The sequence below is a fragment of the Corvus cornix genome, chromosome 4 (genome assembly GCF_000738735.6).
Source record: "Corvus cornix cornix isolate S_Up_H32 chromosome 4, ASM73873v5, whole genome shotgun sequence".
NCBI lineage: Eukaryota > Metazoa > Chordata > Aves > Passeriformes > Corvidae > Corvus > Corvus cornix.
Genome location: NC_046334.1, coordinates 26,794,525 through 26,819,550, shown reverse-complemented (window position 1 = coordinate 26,819,550; position 25,026 = coordinate 26,794,525). Strand labels below are relative to the sequence as shown.

The 25,026-nt window shown below is 41.8% G+C and overlaps 1 protein-coding gene across 1 annotated transcript in view; it reads right to left on the bottom strand.

Moving 5' to 3' along the window:
* The window catches only part of TNKS (tankyrase), a 138,109-nt gene extending 117,534 nt beyond the window's left edge, over positions 1-20,575 (bottom strand). The window contains 3 exon segments of the mRNA XM_039550356.1: positions 9,392-9,616; positions 20,064-20,431; positions 20,433-20,575. Coding sequence (XP_039406290.1) covers positions 9,392-9,616; positions 20,064-20,431; positions 20,433-20,560 — 721 coding nt within the window. The 5' untranslated portion in view covers positions 20,561-20,575.
* Between the last annotated feature and the right edge of the window lie 4,451 nt (positions 20,576-25,026).

The window sequence follows — 25,026 nt, the reverse complement described above, 5'->3', positions numbered from 1 at the left end:
GCTAAGAATATACTAAGTTCAAGCTGACCTAGAGCTCAACTAACAACTAACTAGCAGTACTACATATATCAGTCTTGTAAACTTTCTCCAGCAACGATCTTAGATCACATTATTAAGTAAGAGGGCAAGATCGCTGTCGATTTTTAAAGCCCAGAGCTATATCCTCTTTTTTGCCTGCAGCCCTAGAACTGCTCACCACTATGGCCTATTGATACCAAGCAGTGGAAGTCTTAGCATATTTAGCATTAGGTCCTTGACAAGGAAATATTCTACACAGCAAAAATCTCTATCTGTCAGGGGAGATACCGTCAATGCTATAGGTCTCACGCTAGGGAGAGATGCATGTTACATCAGTCTGAGTGGGTTCTTTTCCTGGGTCACCCAGGTCCTGTGCCATCCTTGTATCACCCCAAACAAGAACATCAAAACAAATTGTTCCTCTTGCATCACTCATCATATAAGTTCAGTATCCAACACTACAGTTAGGACAAGAGTACTGTGCCTTACCAAGGAACTGCTCAGTATTGCTTGCTTGGACAACACATCAGCAAAACACGAAGACTACACACAGCAGCACAAATAGCAGGATTCACATCAGAAACCTCAGCCTTGCTGCTGCATGGTGCATTTGTATAAACACAGTAAATGATGAATTACAGGAGTCTGTGTTTATCAATCATGAGTACTAGCTGCATGAAAGGCTGAAGTGACCACCAAGAGGCAAGAGTTCAGTATTTTCAGTACGCTTCAAGCACACACAGTTCATTTTGCACGCTTCCTTTACATGCTTTAAAGAAAAACCAAATCATTAAAAAGAGACACCTTCCTTTATTCACTATATGACAAAGATTTATTTGCCTACACATTTAAAAAGCAAGACCTTTATATCCCATAGAAATCTTTTAATCAATGTTTTCCATTAGTCTAAGGTAACATCTGAGAACTCTGCTAGAATTTGCTCCACTCATTTATGCCTTTAACATCTACACATATATATACAGATTGTTTTTAAACCACATATGAACTGCATTAAGGACCACACAGTTCCGCTGAGAAGCTAAAAGTGGATATTGCTACAGTAATCAGAAGCATTGTCCCATAACATAAATTATTTCTGCATGATATTTAGAAAGCCACTCTAAACTGATACTGGACATCTGAAAGCAGCTTCGGTGTCTGCAAGAGGACCATCTGTTCCATTACTCTGTTCTGAATGATATGCAACCTTTCCCTCCCTCTCAATTTGCAAATAGCTAACATCAGTACTTTCGAAGACCTTAACTTCCCAGAATGACCCTACAGCAAATTTTCCAGTAGTGTTTGCATGTTACTGTACCACCTCCTTCACTGCCAAGAAATCAGATTCTGATTTAACAAACACTTTTAAAGAAACATCATAAAATAAATTACTCTTTTCTTCATCCTCCACAGATTCTCCTGTGCCAAGCAAGCAAACAAGGAAAAATGTAATTTTCTTGACACCTGAATTTTAAAAAAGAAACAGGACTGGGAAAAAGTCTAAAACCTACAGACAGGTCATATCATATTAACTGTCAATACAATTCAAACCTAACAGAAAGAAAGACAGCTTTCAAATTATGCATTGCATTAAATCCCAGCAAGGCAATCCTTCCCAACCTATTTTCATGAGCTTGAATTTCAACTGACTTTTAGCAATACAAATACCATAATCTAAACAATAGCCTTAAGGACCGTAAGTAACACAGTAACATGACAGGCTTTATAAGCCTTCAAAAACACTAGTTCCAGACATGAAGATAAGAAGACATTTTAATGGCATAACCCTGCAGACAAGTCTTCTTCACCTGAAATAAGGCTTCTTTTCACCTCTGTACACAGCATCATCCTCTTTGCTATAAAGTTTACTGTTGATTTTGTTTCTGAAGAGGGTTTAACCTGAGGATTAATCCAGCTCAATGCTTGGTCCTCGTTAAAAAAATGTTGTGGTTCGGCATTTCCACCTTGCATCAATGATCCACTTATTTTAAGGCTCCTTGCACTCCAAGACCTTTCTTTGTTTGGTACATATGTGTGACTGACACCACTCAGAGAGATTTCTTCAGAAAGTGTCTATCACAGCTACACACAGGTACCAGCGTGCAGTAACTCCTGGAGACTACACTCCATAACAGACCTGTCTGCACACAGATGTAACACACTGAAGAGATATCCTTCACACACAGGAACTGATCCATTTCCCTCCTGTCTTTCTGCCTGAGTCCACCAGGGAGCACTGCAGTTGTATAAGCCATGGCAGAATGCCCCAAACCATTTTCTGTTGTCACTTTTGACAAAAGCCCTGTTGTCTCACACTCCAGTCCATTGTTACTATGACAACAGTATTACAATGCCTCCCAATTACCAATGTATGATTTCAGTCGTGGGTTCCTCCACCCCCACCAGCTCATAGATAAGGCAGCCTTATTCTCAGGTCTCTTTCAATAGGGCAAGTCCAAACTACAGACTACTGAACTACACTGTAAATGCAAAAAATGTCAGACTCAGCCCTCGAGGCTTTAATTTCTGTGATGAATATTAACATTTAGAAGCTAACATAGCTTAAACAAGCAATTAGAGGACATGAAACTATTTAAAACTAGGAGCAAGTACTTAATTGAGACAACAAAAGTATTCTTCCACTCAAGCTAAAACATGAAATTTCCATCCTGCGTTTGCTGTCACGCAAGTTTCCTTTGAGAAAGACCCCAGGAAGAAACAGTAGAAGAAGAGAAGCATATCTGAGCCACTGCATATGCACCAATTTAAAACCACTTTGCTACTCAAAGAAGCAGGGTTCCAAACAAATGCTGTAACTTACAGAGCAGAAACAGACCAAAGCAATTCCTAACCCGAACAGTCTGATGAGCCTGCTTCCACAACAACTGATTTGGCTGTGATAACTATCTGAATAACAAATATTATCATGAATAGCCAGTATTTTTATTTTGCATACCGGGACATATAATAGATGCATGCTGTTAATAAGGACTGCTTGTGGTAAAGCTTATCAAATCACAAGGTATCTTTCCTCTTTCATCAATATTAACTACAGCTAACAGATAGGAAAGCTCCACGCTGTAGGGATTAATTCCCGTCCTCCTAAAGGAGCAAAACTCACAGTTCTGGTACACAAGAACAGTCAAAAGCTCTTTAAACTTCTCAGCAACTTAAAAAAGTTCAAATACAAGTCACTGTTTGCCCACAATACACTATGAACAGTCAGTAATAGGAGTACTGCAACTCAGAAGTTCAAAAGTCAAAGCGGGAATAGAAATAGTACTAAGCATCTTCTGATATAAACAACAGCAATAGTTTAACATTTCACACAAAGTATTTGAAAGTACTTACTTGAGAGTATTTTCCAATGATTTTACAAGCCTCTGAACATCAGATATCCAGGATGCCTCTTTGAAACTAAGCTTACTTCTAGAACACCAGCTCTCCAAGGGGCTTCAGGAATTCAGTACATCTCTCCAAGAAACAGCGTAACCAGATCCCAATGGACCTCAATTACCTATATCCCCTCTAATTCCTATTAAGAAGCTACTAGTCTTCTTACAGGCTTCTGTCTATCCAGTGGATAAATCTAAGTCAACATAATTATTTTTCAGTTAAGATACCAAATCTTCTCCCTGTCACCCCCCCTTCAAAAAGAACTGGCTCCTACACAATTTTGCTCCCTGAAAGCACTTCCTATGTTTGTTTTAATATTTTTCAGGTAGTAAAATCAGACATTGCTTTAACTTTTACAGTAATATAGTTCCTCTGCTTAAAAGGCAAAACACTCTGAGCATTCTAAAATCGCTTGGGACAAAAATACCATAAACTGCAATAATTTTACTCTTTGCTGTACAATGCCTTCTTTGCAAGGTGACCAAACAAATGAGTAGTTCAAAGATTTTAGTAGTTCAATCATTTTTAGTAGTTCAATGATTTTACCATTTCTACAATTCCTTTAAAGTTTACTGTGTGCTAGTTCTACCCATAAACTACCTTTCACTGATTTTTTTAAAATCCTAGCAGAAGGTTTACATGCCCTACAGAAAGGGGTCACATAATACTCCCTCCACATCTTTCAGTCAAAACATGCATACTAGCAGAGGTAATAACTAATGAATTCTTCTCCTTCCTCAGTTGTGAGGAAGCACAGCAGGGTGAGGAATGTTTTGACGTGCTTACAAAGAGGCATTTAAACAACAGTGATCCCTGTATTAACGGCAGGACCTACACATCAGAAAAGCTGTTAGCTTAAAGTTTTAGCTTGCTGGCTTGTTGTACCTTTCAAGTGCAAAAAGGGTAAAAGAAAAAGAATCAACTTACAGACAAATGCAAAAAGAGACAAATGCACCTTGACAGTACCATTAGAGGTCACTTCATAGCACTGGAACAGTAAATTCACCATGCCACAGGATCTCTGCAGTAGATTTTATAACTAGCCCAAGGAAGTCAGTAAAAACACTAGTCTCAAGTCATATTAAGTAATTCTGGATGGATCCTTTTAACACTGCACGGGCTAAAAGTGATTTTTAAAAACTGTTACAGGTTTGTACAGTGATGAAGGGAGCTTTTCAGTAGATAGAATTTTTTATTTCTCTAAAACTACTACAATATTCTGTATGTTCAGACCCATAAATCATGGCATCACCACAAAAGATGCTTGTATTTGCATATTCTGAAGGATGCCCTTAAACACTAAGCAGGGGTCTGACACCTGAGATAATATTTAGCCTAGCAGTCCAATCGATATCAACACTTAACTAGAGATCCACATGGAAACAAAAAAAAAATTTCTGCAAGAACAGCTATAGCTTCTGCAGAAACAAACACACTGGAGGGCAAAGCAAACCCAGACAAACTGCAAAAGCACAGCTTCTGTAAGGTTATTTTTAGTCCAGTTTTTTTTAACAACAAAAACAAAAAAACAACTGTGCTACGCAAATAATTTTAAAGGAGCTTTAGCACACAGAAACTACCTTGAAGCTACTCCATGCAGTGCTCAGCAACCAGAAAACCACACCAGAAAGAAAATTAGGTTACCCTATAAATGTACTTCACCCATTTTTGGTGTCCATACCAACCACTCACCCTTAAAAATGGCCAAGGGTGGAGGAAGGCAGGAGGCAGAAATACCAGAATATTCAACAGGATAACTTAACAGAAGATTATATTTTCAGCTTGCAAAAGAGATATTTGAGGGAAGAAAAAAGATAAAGATCTATAAAACCACAAAGGACACGCAAACTGCCAACAGAAACGATTACTCACTAATTCTCATGAAAGTCGTGAACAGCTGGCAATAAAAGTCATCAAGAAATCAAGAATTTTTTTTTCTAAAAAAGGAAGAGTTGTTTTCTTTCAGCAAGACTTTTAAACTGTAAAATTCTCTTGCCACAGAACACCTTCAAAGCCACAAGTATGGTAGCATTTAAGAAGCAAATTAGAGCTTTCAGGAATTTTGTACACAAATTACTATGGAACACAGTTCAAATGCAGCCTCTACGTTATCAAGTTCCTAAATTGCTGATTGCCATTGAAAAGAAGGACACATTTAAGGCATTTATAGTCTCTGAGCATCATGATCTACACGTCCTTTCTGGAAAAAAAATGAGCTACGTGGATCTTCATCTGAAAGTCTGTGCTGCAGTCAGACTGAAGAAATAGATAATTCTTTCTCCACAGCCCAACATACAGGACAGTCACTACCCTGACATCACAGCATTCCTCCAAATGTACTTTGCACAGTTCACCACCCATCCACCACTCCATGACAAAATACGACACTGAGAAACAAAACCACTTTTCATTAGCTCTGGAAGCAGTTCACAGATACTGCAAATGCATCTTCCTGACAGATAAAGCAATCCTAGAATTTATAAATACCAGAAGACACTAACAATTGGTTCCAGTGCTTCAATAAATTTAGTCTAAAAACTGATTACATAAAGCAAACAATGTTTTCAAGTGTAATTACTTCGCAACTAAACAGATCTGCAGCGACTGAATATATTGCAAGAGATTGTCAACAAACCAGCTGAGTACTGCTTACCAAGACCTACACTTCCAGACCCAGAACACAAAAGCAGCTGCCACCTAAGAGAGCCAATACTCCTCCCAAACTCAGCACATTCAACTTCTCTCCCTACACTGTCCTATGACCGCAATCAGTAAAACAGAAGAAAAAGAACTCACACCAGCCATTTGCTGTCTTACAGTTTCCTGGGTGCAGTCTGGTGAGTTTTCATCAGTTCATGTATACTTCTTATTTCTACACAAGCTTCCCAGTGGCAGGGTTACTCTAAACTCAGCAGTACAGCTGAGCACTCACAGTACCTTTAGCACAAATTCCAACACTTGTGCTAGACACAAGAGCATTCTACTGCTGGAATGACACATGTCTTTTGCTGGTCTTCCTACCATGCTTCAGTGCCTTGAGTTTTTTTCTGAAAAATCATTATTCATTAATGTGCCACATCTCTGCACTCTGTTCAATTATCACTTTTTCCCTTTTTGACCTGTAAAGTGACCAAAAAAAGTGTTCTATGCTAGATATGATAAAGAAAATATGCAGGCTGGAGTGGCACGGAACAGGCAAAGGAGAGAAGATAAAGTGAAAAATCCCCACCCATTATATGATTTGGAAGAAGATGGCAAGAGTAGGCAGCCAAAAATGAGGTTAGATAACTAATTTCTACACAGTCTATCACTTTTCAAACAGATATCCAAATAATCAAAAAATTCTAGGTTATGGTCAGGATTTCTTCAATCAATGCTTTTTAAAAAGCATGCCCTGCTTATTTAAAAAGAAGTGCTCCAAGGATGTGTTCTTTGAATTTTAATTTTTTTTAACAGACCAGTTGCCATCGTATCAGTTGCAACAGTATACACTTAAGGTGTAAATAGAAGTACAGCACAATGTGTTCCAGAAAGCTATTCAAATATTCCTAGTCAGAATTCAAACAATCATTGTTGCATTATCCCTGTGTATAACATGTTCCTTCAAAAGACTTCAAAATTAAAGCTGAAGACCTTGAAATACAAGTTTTATATAAAACTGCTAGAAAGAAACGGGAATTTTGCCGAAGACAGCTTGCCCACTAGAAATAAACTGCAAAATCACTGCAAACATGAAAGAACAGACTTCTTTGTCTATACTCATGTCCAATCAGTTTTATGGAACCAACTAAATCCCAAAGTAGTGTCATACTACAGTACATACTAACCTGGTGACCTGGTTTAGTGTCTCACCCTGGCAAATGAAATACCTGACTGAAGTACAACACACATGGATAACTGTAATTAAACCAAGCACAACAGCATCACGCTTGCTTGTTTAAAATAAATTATTAAAAAATGCCCCAAAATTCCTACAGAGCTACTTGCAGGCAGATTGGAGAAGAACTGCATGTAGTGCTACAAGCCTGCTCACTGCTTCCAAGGAACCCTAAAATTGTTCCAGATAGCAGAAGAGCCTCGGGATTTGATCAGTAAGTACCACATGCTGAACATTTACATATACATGGATCACACCCTAAGTCTAGCATCAACATTTAGAGTCACAGATCTAGTCTGTGCACAGAATATAGAATGAAGTTCTGTGTAATACAAGCCATAAATTTAATCCTGTACTTCCTTTCACCAAGCCCACAACTTCTTGCTGAATTAAGAGTGATCTTTAAAGGTACCATCAGTTCTTTGATTACAGAAATTAGATCAAAATAATCTCAAATTACTACCAGCATTGTACATCAAAATGGATGTATCACATAATCTGCCTCTTGATCTGACCTGCCCCAACTCCTCCAGAGTAACAAAGTCTTCAGACAAACTACCCAAAGCAACACTACCCATGGTGTCTTGCCCTGCCAAATCCTAAAACCTCTGTCACAACCATCTTTCATCTCATCTGTAAACACAAGTGTGCTGCTGCACCCTCTCCTGCTTTAATACAAGGTTTCAGAAACTGAAAAAGACAAATCCTTTCCGAAGTGAAAAACTTCTGAAGCAAGAGGTCAATTTTCTATTCAGCCTCTTATTGTCAAACTTTCTTCCATTTAATTTGGATTTTCAGTCAGCAGTTCCCAAAATCAGGTTGACTCCAGCACTAAACACAACAAAGTAATTACTTCTTTTAAGTCCCAGTTCCTTTACTAGACTCCAGTTACTGACTGGAATTAAACTTACTTTTCAATGTTGTCATAGTAGACTGTTACTGGAACCTACTATATCAATGGATCTCTTCCCACATACTGCTGCATAATCAACTATATTCAATTTCTACAGAATATTCTCCATGGTTTACCTTGCAGAGATTAAATGGATCCATGACATCGCTTGTAAAAAGAAGAAACAGACTGAAAAATTATATTCTGGTGTTTCCTCCAGTTTTCTTTCACTCAATTTCTGGTGTTTATTCTTAAGCAAATACTTAAATATTGCAATAAAGCTAATGCAAGATCTTGTGCTTTAAGTTTTGCAGGTTTCTCTGAAGGAATTCTATGTAATAAAACTTTCAGAAAGAAAGACATTATCTGAAAGTCTGAGAATTGTGTCTTGTCATCTGGATAACATATAGAACATACAGTTCATAATCTTAACTGAAGTGCCTAAAAGTCAGGCTTTCCTTTACATGTTTGATTAAAAGGAAATGCTGAGCAGATAATTTTATTCAAGTTAGTAGATGTTAAAAGAGTGTAAGTTCAAGAAACTGCCCTGAGTGCAAAGAAAATAAAAATAGAAGTTTCCATTTAGAAACAAAGTACTACTAAGTACACACTGAGAAAAACCACAAAAGTTAAAGACATCCTGACTGAAAAGCTCTTTGTATGTTCTCAACAAATTGTAAACGGTTGAAGTGTTCAATTTTATTTGAAATTGCTTTCGCTCCGGGCTACAAAACACATACTGAAGATAGATCACCACTGAACAATGGCGTCCTGTAAATTGTACTGGAAAGCTCCAAAGGACCAAGTTATTTCTCCATACTGCATAGAATGAAAGGTTTTACCATCCTCCTAACCACTACTACAACATATTTAGCAGCCAAAAAAGCAAAGACTTTATCTAGTAAAGCTAGTTTTCTTGACAGCAACCAAGAAAGACAAATCTACATATTCAGATTTTAAATACTGTAATTTAACAAACAAGGAGACTTCACCCAATCTCTCCAGGATAGTTTTTCTCATGCAAGTTCCACAAACCTTGTATTACACACCAAGACAAAGTTAAATTACTATCACTGTACCTACCTGCTAGATTAAAAGCAGCTAGCTTTTAAAACAAGCCGTATCTTTCATCCCAAGTTCAGCACATAAACAATTACAGCTTCACAAAACATAATCAGGTAAAATTGCAACAAGTGACAGACACTTACCAATACACACATCTATTTTCCCCTTGATAGCAGCCTCATGCAAAGGAGTGTAGTTCCAATTGTCCCTAGCGTTTGGGTCTGCCCCCTGACACAGCAGCAGACTGACCACTTCTGCATGACCGAAGGAGCAGGCGTTGTGCAGGGGTATCAGTCCTCCATCATCACGAGCATGAACATTGGCTCCTGTCTGCAGCAAGTGCTCTACAACATCCTTCCTTCCAAAACCTGCAAGAGAACGTATTTCTGTTCATTTGGCTGGCAAAACAACATTATTTAGTGTCTAAAACTGTTTGCTCTTGGTTCAGTGTACATTACTCATGTCTCTCATCTACTTCTTGGTTCATTTCACCATAAAGTCACACTCTACTCACCTGCTCAAACAACAGCTGGACAATTCACTTACAGTCATGACATAGCTGAAGGGTGTTGTATTACAGCCTGCCTGGCTGCCACTCTATCTCATTAAGAAGTTCTACAAAGGCTTCCCATTCTTTTTCAAGAAAAGCTTATTATGAATTTTAAAACATTACATAATCTGTATGTACCTAAAGCAAGCATCTTACACACTATCTCTTGGAATAGGTTTTCATCTTGGAGAAAACCTCTTATGTGTCCTTGAAGGACGCTGCCAGTGCTTAAGCAGAACAACCTTATCTCAACCCAAACTACATTCTTGTTCTTTTACAAACAGTCTACTTCCAACTGACAGACCAAGGCATTACAGACAGGCAGACCCGAGACCTCAGCTGGGAAATAATGCCTCAGGAAGGTCTCAGCCTAGGAACGCAGCCTCTGTTATGACCAGGGAAGACATCACCACAAAGCCAGCATCATTAAACTAGCATACTTCAAAATTTGGCATCAGCACACCAGGCTCTGACATCTTTGGCTTGTTGTCCACAATGAAGCTGGAAAGGTTCTACTGTTCAAATCTGCCTCCTACTGCCCCAAATGTCTTAGTTCAGCAGTCTCTAAACTTTTGACTGCACACACCGATCAGTAAAAATATTTTTGTGCATGCATCCCCAATATACATATATTTAGAAGTCATATACATGCACGACTGCATTATTACACAATTATAAACATGCACAAAAACAGGAACTTTGAATGGCTGAGATAAAGATGAAATAAATACTTTTTAAATTTTTCTATTATATTAACGATGGTACAAAATTGCTTTTCTTCCTGCACCTCAATGAAATATTTTGCATATTCCACTTTGGAGTCCCCTACCTTAGAGGACAGGAACAAAAATCAGGCTCAAGAGGAACAGTTTGAACTAAAACAGAAGCGTTCATTTTTGTACTAGGTGGCATCTCAAAGGTTGGATTGCATTTCTTATAAACCTCAGGGATAAAAGCAGTATCATGGGAGATTTTAAAAGACTGTCACATCAACAGTTACTGTCTCTTCTGGTAATCATGTGTACCAACCAGATTAGGATTAAGACTCTTACATGTATGAACTGTGTTTATGAAACAGCAGAATTAAATGCGGCAGCCAGTGCAATTCCAAAAAAGTGGTGCTAATTGTATTAATTCCACAAAACACAACCAAAACAATAACTAAAGACACTATTACATTTCTAGAAGGCAAACTCCAAGGGAAGCAAGAAAGAAGCTGTCAGCTCTACTTGAGATGACCACATAACTCAGGTACAGCAAAATGCTGCTGAACCAGTGACAGAAACGGTTCTCAAAAGTCAGCACCTCAGTGGCAGGCAACAACTCACGCATGATACACACCCAGACGCTCACTTCTAGGAGAGACTGTAGCAGTGCACTCCTTGGTTAATCCCACGGTAACGCAGCTCAAGGGCTCCAGCCAGCAACTCCAGCCTGGTCACTTTTTGATAGCTGTAAGCATTCCCCCATCCCCACTGTACAGAGCACTCAGCTGCTTGCAGCAGAGATGCTGGACCATTAAAAATTACAAGTTAGCACATTGAGCAGAGATCAAAGTGGGTTTTCTCTAATACATGGGGGTAAACAGCAGTTTAGCAGCTGTCCACAAGCTGCTGAGCCACACCAGCAACAGGAAAACTGGAACCCAATCAGCAATACAGTTTTAGTCCACCACTGCACATAAGTCAAAGCTTTCTGGTACGTTATATACTGATCACTGCCCATTAGAAATAGAAATTACATTACAGAAACAGAAGCATGTGGATCAAAGCTGGCATTATTACAAATAATTTATCATTACAAGACTGCTATCAGAAGACGCGTTTTTGTTAACTGAACTGTCAGCAAGGCCACTGCTACTGTAAATCACTGCAGCTTTCATTGTTTTGTTTGTTTCTGTTATAAAGCAGTCAATAAACATCACCTGTTAAGTCTCCACATAGAAAGCGACAGCTTAAATAGGTGCAACAAAAACCAAAGAGTATCTGGTACCCCAGCAAAGGTAACAGGCCTGGGACATAAGGACCAAGAAGTAAGCCCTCAAAGTTCACACATTTTTATTGTTCATCTGACTGGCAAAGGGAAATTGAGCAAGACAAGAATTAAAAAGGATGCTTTCAACTAAACAGCAAATGAACGAATTTTATTAGACTTTAGTTTTTATAAACTAGTTTTTATAAACTGGACTATTAAAAACAGTGCTGAAGCTGTTTAAGCATTTGGTTTACATGTACTTCTTGTCTCTCAAGGAAAAACCACCTAAGTACACCTGAAATCCAAGATTCTTTTTCAAATTGTTCACTGTTTCAGGACTACATACACATTTCTTCAAGATGTTGCTGGACATGGGGTCATTGATAAGGATATCTTTGGAAATGCCAGCAATAAACACTTTACAGTTTTTGGTGAATTACTTCTTCTGTTCAGTCCTTAAAAAGCACTGTAAAGGTTACTGTGATTTTATCCCACTACACCAACCATCTTTCAGAGAAAGAGTAACCAATTATGGGAATAGCTTCCCCACCAACAACAGTAAATCTAAGGTGTTGAATTGATTAAATGCTAAGACGACTTCAAAATGATCCCATGACCCAATTTGATAAAGCAGCTGTAGCTACCAAAATTTCTGCAATGCCTGGGTCATCTTTTGTAAAAAATAAACCAAAACACATGCAAAGCCACCTGTGGCTTATGAAGCATATCCAGTTCAGCTTAAGCTGTAGAAACCTATTCGATGTCATTTAAGATTACTTTTTAAACCCTACTCCTGCATATTTCCAATGCAACTTTAATTTACAAAGTCTATGGAAGAATTCCCAAGAAAGGACCTGTAATCAAAGATCCCAAAAGACAATCCTACAGAAGGTTCCTACAGAAAACATCCACAACCAGGGTAACCACAGAGAAGGATCCATTTAAAGGCCCAGTATGCAAGCTTGTTTTGATGCGATTCATCTGTCAGCTTCCAAAGCACACTGATGGACAGGGTCCCTTTAGTAAGGTAAAACACTTCTATAAAAACCTTTACACAGGTAAAATGCACAAGCTCTGCCCTCATTTTAGATTCATTACACAATTCAGACGTTTCAGGCAAGTTGTAGTACCTCAAAAAACATTGTCCCTGAGAGAAAAGAAGCAGTAATCCAGTTATAAAAACACAGTAGTGAAGTAACATCTGTAATTTAAGGGTGAAACAGTCACCAACCAAATCACAGAAAAGGCAAAAATTCTGAGTGACTGATAGACTCTTCATTTCTCCAGTTACCTCAGGAACAAATGAAGACAAGGGCTTAGTGAAAGCCAGGAGCTGGACGTAACTATGACAGCTTTGTGTAAATCAAGAGACCAGCACAACAACCCATAGAAAACGCCACTTAACCAGTTCTCTGCCAATGATGCACTCTTGCCTTTTTTCTAATTTATACCTGTCACTTTAGGGTGAAAGTGAGGAAAAAAAGTTTTAGGTAGCAAGCTGGCAGCTTGAAAATTAGGCTAAATAAAAATTTTAAATGCCATTGGAGAAGATGGCACACAAAGACACCACCAAATGCTTACTACCACTGCAACAACATGTTCTGCTCTCCCATCACATTCTGCTCCAAGACCGTGCGCTGTCCCACCTCCTCTTGTGGCACTTGATCAAAGGAACAAGAGACAATGCTGAATGATGAGAGAGGGATGCAAGGAAAGTAACAGGAGCACCAGTTGTACCCTCCGTTCCATACTCCCATTACAGTTTCCACTTTAAACCTCCCTTTAGTTAGTCAAAAGCTTTCACATGGTAATAGTTTACAGACAACCTAATAACTAATACTCACAGAAGACACATAATTCTTTGCCAAATTTTCAGAAAGTTTGGTGAAAAACCAATTGACTTCGCTCTAGAATTGGAAGAATGCTTTGTCTGGTGAGTACAGTACATCAAGTAGTCAGTTTGATCAGTTTAAGTACAGCTGAACTGTTTCAACCACTGCCCAATTAATGTCACTTTATCACAACATAGCAAGAACTCCTCCATATGCCAGTTCCAACCTTTGCAAAGCTGCTGTTATGTGCACAGTTTGACTTATGACACAGAAGACTCATGATTCTCATTAGGTGTTTTTTCTCCTCCTTTTACCTGCTTGCTTTCAAGAACGAGACTCTAAAAGGAGTTAAATTTTATGGAAGTGTATAATCACAGGTTAAGCACACCTGTAGGTATCACTGGGACCTTAAGCAAAGCTGGAAAGATGTTCTTATTAAATGTAATCCCACTTGTTAGAACACTAAACATAGTTTATACGGGAATACAAGCCCTTGAGGTGGAGGAGCACTCTTAGACACACAACCTTTTCAGAATGGTTTTAATGCTATAAGCAAAGAGTGAAAGAAGACCAAGCTAAGTCATTGTGTGTCTCTGCTTTAGTACAGCACACACTGGGATCAGATTATTTCCCTAAGACTTTCCCCTGCACTTCTCCCACTTCACTAGACAGAACACTGAGTGATTTAACTAAGTAAACTGAAAAGCCTTCAAGCTGGGAAAAAGAGCACCTGGTTCAATACTACTGAAGGTCTAAGATTTTGCATTTATAGATATCCTCTTGCAAATTCCTTCCAAGAATTTTTTAATGGGAAGGGGACATATTGCACAAAGTATTAGAAGATAATTCAAGAGAAAAAGTTACTAGTCACAAAGAAAGCAAGCTGAAACTTTCTATGAAGTAATACACTTGTGACACTAACAGAGTTGATGTACCACAAGTGCTACCAAAAACATAAAAGAAGGATTTTCAAAGTAAAGGCCAGTAATTTACTGATTCATCTTTTTTTTACATGGAAAAGTGTGCATTTTGCAGGCTCTGAGGCTGTAAGACTGCCAGGATGTTTCCTAACTGACTGCACAATTTGCGTTCTTCATTGTATCCATATGAATCCAGCTGAAAATTATTAACCCCATTTTAAATCGCACAAGGCAGAATTAAATAGTGACTTGGCTTTATAAGCACCTGTGTGAGGTCAGACATCTCTTCTATGACAAGGACACAGGGGACAACTGCAACAAGTTGAGTCAGAGTAGTTTCAGAATGATGTCTCAAGCAAAGCTTTCCAGAGCAATGTAATCTAATTTGCTGTACACTGCACCACAGGCGGAGTGGTCGATTCACGGAGTGAATCGTGTGATTCACAGTGTGTCTCTGCACAGAGTGGAAGTGTGTAACAAGTTCCTAACTACTTCTTGCCATTTCCTGGCTCTCCCTCAAGGAACACTCAGTAGCTACTTGTATCAGCTCTGCCTCCAGAGTTGCTTATCTTACATATGTCAAAACAGCTTGCATTTTTATGATTAACAGCTTGCTAGCTGACAAACCAACTTGATCAGCTCTCAAACTCTGACCACTGACTGCTTCCCAACCCAAGTGAGATCCCTTGCCTTTAGGATTAAAGCCATATACTCCAAAAATTTGCAAAAGCATAGTTATTTAGCTAGCCTTCACAACGTGATTAGACTTCCAACAGTTATTACTAGTGATATCAAAGGCACACTTAGAACAAAACCGCTTTCCCCCAACAGCTTTTTGCCATTACTACACACATAAGCAGAAAGAAAACAAGCTGTATCACTGATGCTTTAGTAAGTTACCTGAAATCAGGTTTCTCCAAGCCTGAGCTTCAGTGAGACCACCAAGAACACTCCTCTCTGTGATCCCAGCTTCATAACTTCTGAAAGCCATTCCTGAAAGCCTCTGCCTCTTCTTGGTACAGAAGTGGGCATTAAGACACAGTTCAGCAATTATTATTAGTACTCTCTCTATCCCTGGGTAAAACACTAGAAAGAGAACATCTGTAAAGCTAAAAGAATGTCTTGCACAAGAACTTGAGGGGCTAACTTCATGATCAAAAACTTCCCATTAAATGGGTGTGGAACTGGACAAGCTTATGACTGTGGCTATATGAAGAAATCGAGTAGGACTCAGGTTATTTCTACCAGGTCCATCCACCTAGTCATTTCTGAAAGAGGTGCTATTATTAATGATTTATAGGAAGGATGAGGTCCAAAAACATATGAGCCAAGGTGTCACCAGGAAATACATATATACTCTTTTGTATGGCTCAGTGTTGTTTCAGAAGGGAAAAAGCAAGTCTGTTACCAAGCTGGCTGCAGGAAAAAGGTGTAATTTCAGACAAACACACACAGGAGTCCTCCCCATCCAGGCATATTAATGGTAGAAAAGTCACAGAAAATCAGCCTTGGTATGTGAGTGCTATGCATGGAGGATAACACACGCAGAGCCACGAACGCATCACTGTCAACCTGCTTCAAACACAAAGGACCAATACAGGCACTTCAACTCGCAAACCACATAAAGATGCACAGGATATATCTTAGGCTGAGAGTAAAGTCACACCATATCCCATACAAATGATACCTAACACAGGACACCTTATCACATAGACTAAAATCATCCAACTATTAAAAAAATAGTCAGTAGCATTCCCCAACAGAAAAAAAATCTACCTCTCACGTACACACAGAATAAGCAAATCATTTGGTTATGCTGGCAAAAAAAGTATTTTTTTCAACTATGTGACAACATCACCATCGAATGCAGAATTGTCAGGCCAGTTCACAAGAATAGAAAACACTGGTGTGACAAGTATTTTCAGCTACTGAGTGGCACATAATACAGTAAAGATGTTCTTATTTTGGTGAAACAAACAATGACAGTTAAGATCTTTCTCAAGGAAAAGAGGTAACACATCTTTAGATCAAAGAAATGCAGCAGAAAGACAAGCGAGTGAAATAGTTTGTCTCATTCAACCCAGTTTGAAGAGAAGTGTTAAGCAGAACACAGAATATTCCACTGAAGAGGAAACAAGTACAAGAGAAAACAAGTTGCTTCTAATGTAAGTTAACAGTCCAATTATTTAATGAACTCCCTACCACAGGATGACCCTCTAATAACATTTAAAACCTGGGTTTTGTTCAAACAATTGCTGAGCTACAAACTGCAAAAGGAGTACTCAGAGAAGCATCACATGAAGAGGGCAAGTGTATAACTCTTCCTTAGATATCTGCTTTTGGCCACCAGTATGGATAAAAAGTTAAGCCAAATATACCTTTGTTCATGGTTAGCACAGTTGCTTTTTAAATTTTTTTAGTTATAAGCAAGCTAGTTTTAATTGAAATAAACTGAATGTAAACGCTATGCATGCATTAATATCTCCACTTAATTTCTTTTTTTTGTGTGCGTTTTAAAGTCACTCAATCACTTTCAAGTCTTTAGAACCTGCTTTGTGGGTGCTGCTGGACAATATCCAAAGCCTGCACTGGTACCAGAGACCCAAATATCCTGCAATCCACACAGCAGTTGAGATAGTACTGAGTTTTCTCCTTTCCAAGCAAGAAGGATAAAATGAAAATGATCCTTTGCTCAACCTCTTCCTGCTTGCAAGAGAGGCCTCTACAACCCTGATATGGCCTCAGTATTAATTTGTGCCTTATTAATAGCTAACCAAAGCAGGTCAGATTTATTCAGCACGCCACTTGACACTTCAACACAGAGCTGAAGATCCAGTTCCCCTTTATTCAGTTCAACGGGCAATTCAATTATCCCAAACAGAGAAAATATGGGTAACACTGTTGCTTCAATTTGATGCAACCATGCACAATTTATCTGGAAGTGAATAATGGACAGGTGACTCCAGCTTCTAGAAACTGATTTAGAGCTATTCCCAGCTTTTAAAATAATTGGTAACAAGAGTTCAGCTCTTGTCTTACCTCCAACTTACACATATGCCAAGGATTCTGAGCACTCTCAGAAGTACCTCTTTTTATAGTCCTTCTGCCACAAGAAAGGACGTAAAGGGGATTTTCAAATTAGAAACCTTACAAAGCTTAAGGAAACCCAAACTTAGTACCTTTTACAAGGAATTGTAACTGGGGAAGTTGTCCTTCCCTATTACAGTAAAAGAACTTAACTGCCTGGCACTGCTGCCAAGAAGGAAATCTGAAAAAACAGACTGAGCTGGGGAGAAGTCAAATACCCTGTGGGAGGGGGAAGGAAAAAAAAATAAAATCCAGTCCCAAAAATGGGAAATGAAGAAGAAAATAGAAGTATTCCTCTTTCACAAATCACAACATCAGAAGTGAAACTCTATTCATGTGCAAGTTTAGCTTCAAGAAGTTTGAAAAAAAGCTGTTTAAAACATGACATACTGCACTCTCAACCACCCATTCCCCTAGTGAAGTCCATACAATTCACACCTAGGTATGGCTCATAAACATGAGCTATTATCCAAAACACAGCTTCCTATCCACAGCAGACTGCTATGCTCATAAGCAAACAAGTTTTATTTTACCTTTGGCCCACAAAGGAGATCAAATCAACACACTGTATCACTGTCAGGTATACACTACTTAAGATCAGCTGCATTCAAACATGCTTGCTTACAGGCCTTTCCAAAATGCAGGATCTCAAGATCTCTGTAATAAAGAAATCTGCCTAATGCTCTTACATGCCTAATCCACTTGGACCAGGGGATTTGAGACAAAATAGGTATGGTATCTAAGGAAAGTCTTTCAATCTAGAAAAACAGATATGGGAATTTGTTAGGTACAAGACCTTCATCTGCTATTTTCCTCATGCTACAATGAATCGCCTTCCACTGCTATTATAGTTACATCTTAATGGCATTATCACCTTTCAAAACCTTACCCCCTGAAGTAAGTTTTGTCCATTTGTTCTCTAATCAGAGCAGAAGTTAACCATTGCAGCTTCAGCACTACAGTTTGTACTACCACTGAAGTTACAACCTGAGATCTCAGAGTTTTAGGGGAAGCAGCAAGGTCTAACTTTAAGTCTGAATCCAAAATTAGCAGAGCAGACTCAAGTCTTCCAAAACTTTAAGAACTTCATAAGCACACATGCAGTTGGTACCAGAACTATGTTCCAGGGTTCATCAAAATTAAGATCGTCTCCATACCCCAGAAGTTTGCTGTGTTTTAAACTCTACTTGTCAGTAGTAGAGCTCAGGGATCAGAGAAGAAAGAAAAAGAAGCAGCTCAGGACTAAAAGTTCCCTTAGGGGCACGGTAAAATGCCTCCTGTACTTTGAAAACGAAAACAAACCCATACAATCTCAGGGTGTGTTATCTGACTGATAAATTGCACAGCCCTATTCAGAGTTCCAGGCAACTCTGTGCCATGAAACACTCATTTTACTATTGATTTCAACAGTGCTTTAGAGCCATACACCAGCATTTAAACACTGACCACCCAACACAGACTTGTTAATTATCTTAATTTATGTGTACCAGTGCACCACAAAGCTCAAACAAGATCTGTGCGCTTCACTACCTAAGGTCCAGTTCTGTAACACTGTGGCACACCTCAGAAAGCTTTCAGACTGACCACAGACTTAGCAAATGTACACATCCTGAGTTAGGAGTAATGATGTACAAGACCTTCATTTTGCTTTTATCATGAATTTTGTGTGCCTTGTGCCCCCAGTAAAGAATATACTCTGTAAGAAATACTCTTTTTAAGAACTCCAGTAATCTGTCACAGCTCTATTTGCCATAAGTAATACTTACTTCCATTTAGTCTACATTGTTGGACCTTACTGCTAAATTGGTTTTATAACATTAGTTCTGATCACAATGAGATCTCTTCTCTGCACAAAGAGGTGTATTCTTTCCTGGACACATCTGTAACTTCTACAGTTCGGTTGTTCCACTTGACCTCTTTATCCAGCCTACTCAGAACACAAGAGATGCAGACATCAACCAGCAACCATGCCCAAATGAAAGAAGTACAAAGTACAAGGCATCAAAGCTGATTCCCATTAAGTACATCTGCATCACAGGAGTCCCCGAGCTGTGACAGCACACGTGAAGCCCTTACTTCAAGCCAACTCTGTCCTGAATTTCAGTTTCTCACTTCTTAAGTCCACTGCACAAGTTTGCAGCAGCCCACGGATATCGAAAACAGAGATCACTGTCCATACATTCAGATCTTACAGTCTCTTTACGCTTCCAGCATCTCCTCTCCCACTCGTCTCACCCAGAGGAAGGGGATTTAACAGCCATCTCCCAACAGCGTGTAGCGAAACGCCGCCGGGGCACAGTGCGTGCTCACACTCTCCCTTCTAGCTTAGGCTTGCACACTCCCGAACCACCGAGGCGCTGGAGGCCTCCTGCCCGAAGCTACTGCAGGGGAACCCTCCCTGTCCCGCTCGCTGTCACTGCCCTGGCCGGGCACGGGAGGCCCCGGTACCCACCGGCGGCGAAGTGGAGCGGCGTGGACTTGCGCCCCGCCATGTCCTTGGCGTTCACGTTGCCCGTGTCACCAGGCGCTTCACGCGCGTCACGTCCCCCATTCCTGCAGGCCTCCAGCAGCTCGCGGAACGCCCCGCTCGCCGCGCCCGGGCCCGCCGCTTCGGGACTCTCGGTCGCCGGGCTCGACGCCGCCGACGACGACGCAGACGAGGAGGACGAGGATGAGGAGGAGCCGCTGGAGCTGCTACCCGAGCCCGGCGGCGGGGCCGGCGCGGCGGCGCCCGAACCCTCCGCGCACTCCGCGGCCGGAGGCCGGTCCGAGTCGGGGGGCGCCTCGCCCTCGGGGCCGGCCAGGCTGTGGCGCTGCCGCGGCCGGCGCCAGGCTGGGGCTGCGCGGCGGCGAGGCGGCGCCGGGCGGCGGGGAGGCCGGGCCGGGCGGCGGCGGCGGGTGGTGGTGGTGATGGTGGTGCTGCGAGCGACGCGGCGGCACCGCCGCCATCTTCGCGCCGCTCCGCCCCTCCCGGCCCCGTCACTGCGGCAACGGCGCCGCCCCGCCCGCGCTTCCGCCCGCCCGCCAACCCCGAGCGCCGCGCACGGACGTGACGCCCGCGCGGGGCCCGCGGGGCGCGGCCGCACCGGCACCGGCACCGCCCCGGGCGGGGCGCGCCTGCCCCCTGCCGGCCGCGGCGGGCGGGGCGGGGCGGGGCCGGCGGAGCCACGGGCGGGGCCGAGCCCGGGTGGGGCGGGCGGAGCGCTGGGTGGGGCCGGCCCTGCCCGCGTCCTCTCCGCGGCTGCCGGTGCCGGGAGAGGGGCGGGACGGTAACTCCTTAGGCGTGACCTCGGAAAGGAGGGCGAGGGGCGGCGTGCCGCTGCGGAGCCCGCTGTAGGGGCGAGGCAGGCGTCTTCCGTCTCCGCGGCACGAGCCGGCTGCGAGACTAGAGTCTGGGCGGCTGCTTCTTCACCGCCGCCGTTCGTGTCAAAACTCCAGAACGGCTCTACAAGCTAATTGCAACGCCCCATTGTCAGATCCAAGCCTTGCGAGATATTTAACAGGCGTCGGTATGAACTTGTTCTGCTCACCGCCGGCTTTCCACAGTTTATGTTTCACCATCCAGGTGCTTTTGTGGCATCAGTGACAAACCAATTATCATTCCTTTACTGGTCACGTCCGAGGTGGGTGGGGTACCCTGCCCCCATGGGTAGCAAGCTCTTGGCCTGGCGCTCATCCCCCTGCCCCTGCAGGTGATCTAAGCTGGCAGCATGGCTTCATAGAATCACAGAATCGTATAATGTTATGGGGTTGGAATGGACCTTAAAAATCATCTGGTCCTGACATCCCCTGCCACAGGTCCCTGTAGACCAGGTCGTTCAAGGCCTTTTCCAACCTGGCTTTGAACACTGCTTCATTCCGGTACAGCTCCTCTTCCAAAGCCAGGAAATGATGGAGTGAGACCAGCAGGAGAGAAAGCTGATGGAGGAACCTAAATGGAGACTGGCAGTTCTTTAAAAGTTTGTTAGCTAAGCTGAAAGGCCACTTCTTCATCATTCCAGGGAGCAAAGCAGTGCTGGCTTAGAGCCCATTGGCCAGAGCAAGGCAGTCACTAAAAAGCCACATGGAGCAAATGGCCAAGAGAGAGGCCAAGTGGGGAACACTCCATCTGCTCAGAAACAGCAAAGTGTGGAGAGGTGGAACAGGAAGCTGAGGGCAGCCAGGCAGAAGGTGGCTGCCAGTACCAAAAGCTAAGAAAGAGAAATCCAGGGATATGAGGGATCAAAACATGCCCTTAAGGCCCTCTGTAGAGTGAGCAGATCTGAACAACATGGGCATAAGCAGAAGCATTTAAATAAGGATTTTGGTTTGGATTTGGAAAGCAGCAGGAAGCTGAGACCAAAGTTGTCCTGGCTTTCTGATATCTAGGGAGGATATAAACACCGATTACAGTTTAAGTCAGAAAGCCCCAATAGCTGTTACTAAGAGATCATTTAACTTTAATCTGTGAGAAATGGGAGATTCCATTGACAGGAATAATATCAACAGCAACAATTTCTGGAAAATTCTCAGTACACCTGGTGGGGCAGCAGCCACAGGTCAGAGAATGGGGAGAGTGATGAGGAATTCCTGTTAAAAGGAGTGAATATGGCTAAGGCCAGCCAGCCTCATCCTAGCAAATACATCTGCCTTAGCTGTTCGGTAGCAAAAGGGCTTTAGGAAGTGTTTGCATAGCACCATGTGATGTGCTGAAGAAGCACTGACCAGGTCTAGTGCTGGGAGCGCAGAAAATAGGAATTCAGAAGAAATTAGGATCTGATCTAGTGCTACTAAGTAGCTTTCTGGTGGTGATGAGAAGGGAGGCATGAAATCAGTCCCCATGACCAGTGGAGAAGTAAATTAAGATTCATTTGAATGTGCCCAGCTCAGTTCTTGTTCATGCCATGACTTTGAAGGCATGGGCCTTGACCAAGCACTGAAAGAGCTCAGCAAGATTTCCCTGGTACCTGAATCTGGACAAGTGCTGCTTCATGGCTGCCTTTCATTTCAAAATTCCAAAAGGACTTTGCAAGCTAATTGCAACATCCCCCTTTGTCAGAACCAAGCTTTGTAGGGTATTTAAGAGGCCAGAGCATCAGTTTGCTCTGTTCAGCTCACCACTGGCTTCCCACAGTTTGTATTTCACCCTCCAGTTGCTTTTGTGGCATCAGTGGCAAAAAAAATCACATTCCTTTGCTCTCTCTGTATTTCCCATAAACCAAGGCTACAGATAGCATCACTTTTATGAAATGTATTGGTATGCAAACACCTGTTCTACTTCCTGAAAGAATTTTAAAAATACAAGTAATTTTTTTTTTAAATTGGGGATTATCATTGTTGGTTGTAGGATTGAGTAAGGAATGCTATACACTGGGTCAACCTTTGTGAGAAGGCCACAGAGGTATTGGTGGATGAAAAACTGGACATGAGCCAGCAATGTGCACTCACAGCCTAGAAAGCCAGTTGTGTACTGGGCTGCATAAAATGAAGTGTGGACAGCAGGTCAAGGGAGATTTTCCCCCTCTAATCCACTCCTGTGATACCCCACCTGGAGTACTGCATCCAGCTCTGGGGTCCTCTAGACCTGTTGAAGCAGGTCCAGACAAGGGCCACAAAGATGATCAGAGGGCTGAAGCACCTCTCCTATTAAGACAGACTGAGAGAGCTGGGTTGTTTAGCCTGGAGATGAGAAGCCTCCTGGGAGGCCTCATGGTATCCTTCCAGTACTTAAAGACGGCTTATAACAAAAAGAGGAAAGGGGCTTATACACAGGGAGGTAGTGACAGAACAACGGGGAACAGTTTTAAACTAAAAGAGGAGAGATATAGATTAGATGTTAGGAAGAAATTCTTTACCATGACGGTGGTAAGGCACTGCAACAGGTTGCCCAGAGGAGTTATGGATGTCCTGCCTCCAGAACTGTTAAAGGCCAAGGTGAGATTGGGCTTTGAGCAACCTGATCTAGTTGAAGATGTCCCTGCCCAAAGCAAATGGGTTGGATTTGATGATCTTTAAAGGTTCCTTCCAACACAAACCTTCCTGTGATTCTATTAAAGGAATTCCTGTGCCTAGGAAGAAACAAGCAAAGCAGTTAGGATTCACAGTATGAGATCCACCTATGGGGAAGTGGGGCCTGGTCGTGGGTTACATAGGGGCTGATGCAAAGCAGTTCTGGGGATGCACCTCCTCTTCAGACCCCCACATTTGGGTGGGGGTCCCTATCCTATTGCATTCCCAAATTTCTCCAAGCCTTTGTCTTCCCGTCTCATATGTAGAGCACCACTGCTCACCTACAGAGGGTTGAGGCAAACAGCAGTGCTATTCACCACAATCCCTCTCTTTCTCCTGCCCAAAGCATGTCCAGGATCTCTTCAAGTGCTGCCATCACCTTTTGTATATGGCTTGGTAAGCCTTGGGGTATATTCATAGCACTCCTGCAGAAATGGTGGGCAAAACAGCATGGAGAATGCAGTTCTGGGCAAAATTTCATTCTCACAGGATTTCTACTTAAGGCTGAGGAGGAACATGTGGAGGCTCTTTGAAAGCAGTCAGTCAACCCATTGCTCGTTCCCCAGCCAGCGACTGAGCCCTTGGAAATACGACTTCTTGAATTGGTGCCAAAGCAGGACCCTGGGGTTTTTAACACCTGGGCTGTGTGTCTGGTGGTGTAGAGGGCATGCACTCTCCGAAGGCCCTGCCAGCCTCCCTTGGTGCTGCTGCCTGTGAGCTTTGCACTGGCCCACAGCACACCCTGAATCCACTTGCCAGCAGCTTGGTGCTTCTGTTGAGCTGATTTAGGTTCATGTCCTGTCACAAGCAGCTGGTTACATTTGCACCTCTTGTCCTGCAAGGGCCAGACTCAGGCTCTAAAATACTGATGATTACTCAGTGCCTTTTGCCTGACCCAGGAGAGAAGTGCTTTAGATAGAAATCTTATTAATGATGCAGGTGCAGGGCTCAGGAAAGTGGAAGCACTTCAGATTTCATCTGAATAATTAAATCCCATCAATAGGACTTTGCAGGACTACTATTTAAAATTAATAACTGCAAATGCAATTCCGACATATAATGGAACCCACTGAAATGGGATTTTTTTTTTTTTTAATAAAATGCTTTATAGCTTTCCTGGCAATTTTACAGCCACCTGGCTTTCAGTCCCAGCTGATCCTGAGCTGCAAGAGAGGCGTTTGGTATGTTTTCTGAATATTTTTAACCTCCAAAAATTAGGAAATGGCTCCAACACCAGCATCCAGCATGCCGGTGCTCATGTTTAATGGACCTTTAGTAAGCTGATGAGTAAATTGAGAGGAAATGAGGAAGTCATGTTTGGAAAAATATGTCTCCTCTGCCTAAGAAGATGGGAAGATAAGGAATCATCTAGGTCTGTACCAAAAGCCACATTTTCTGAGAAATAAAATCTTCCTTTTCTCCAGAAA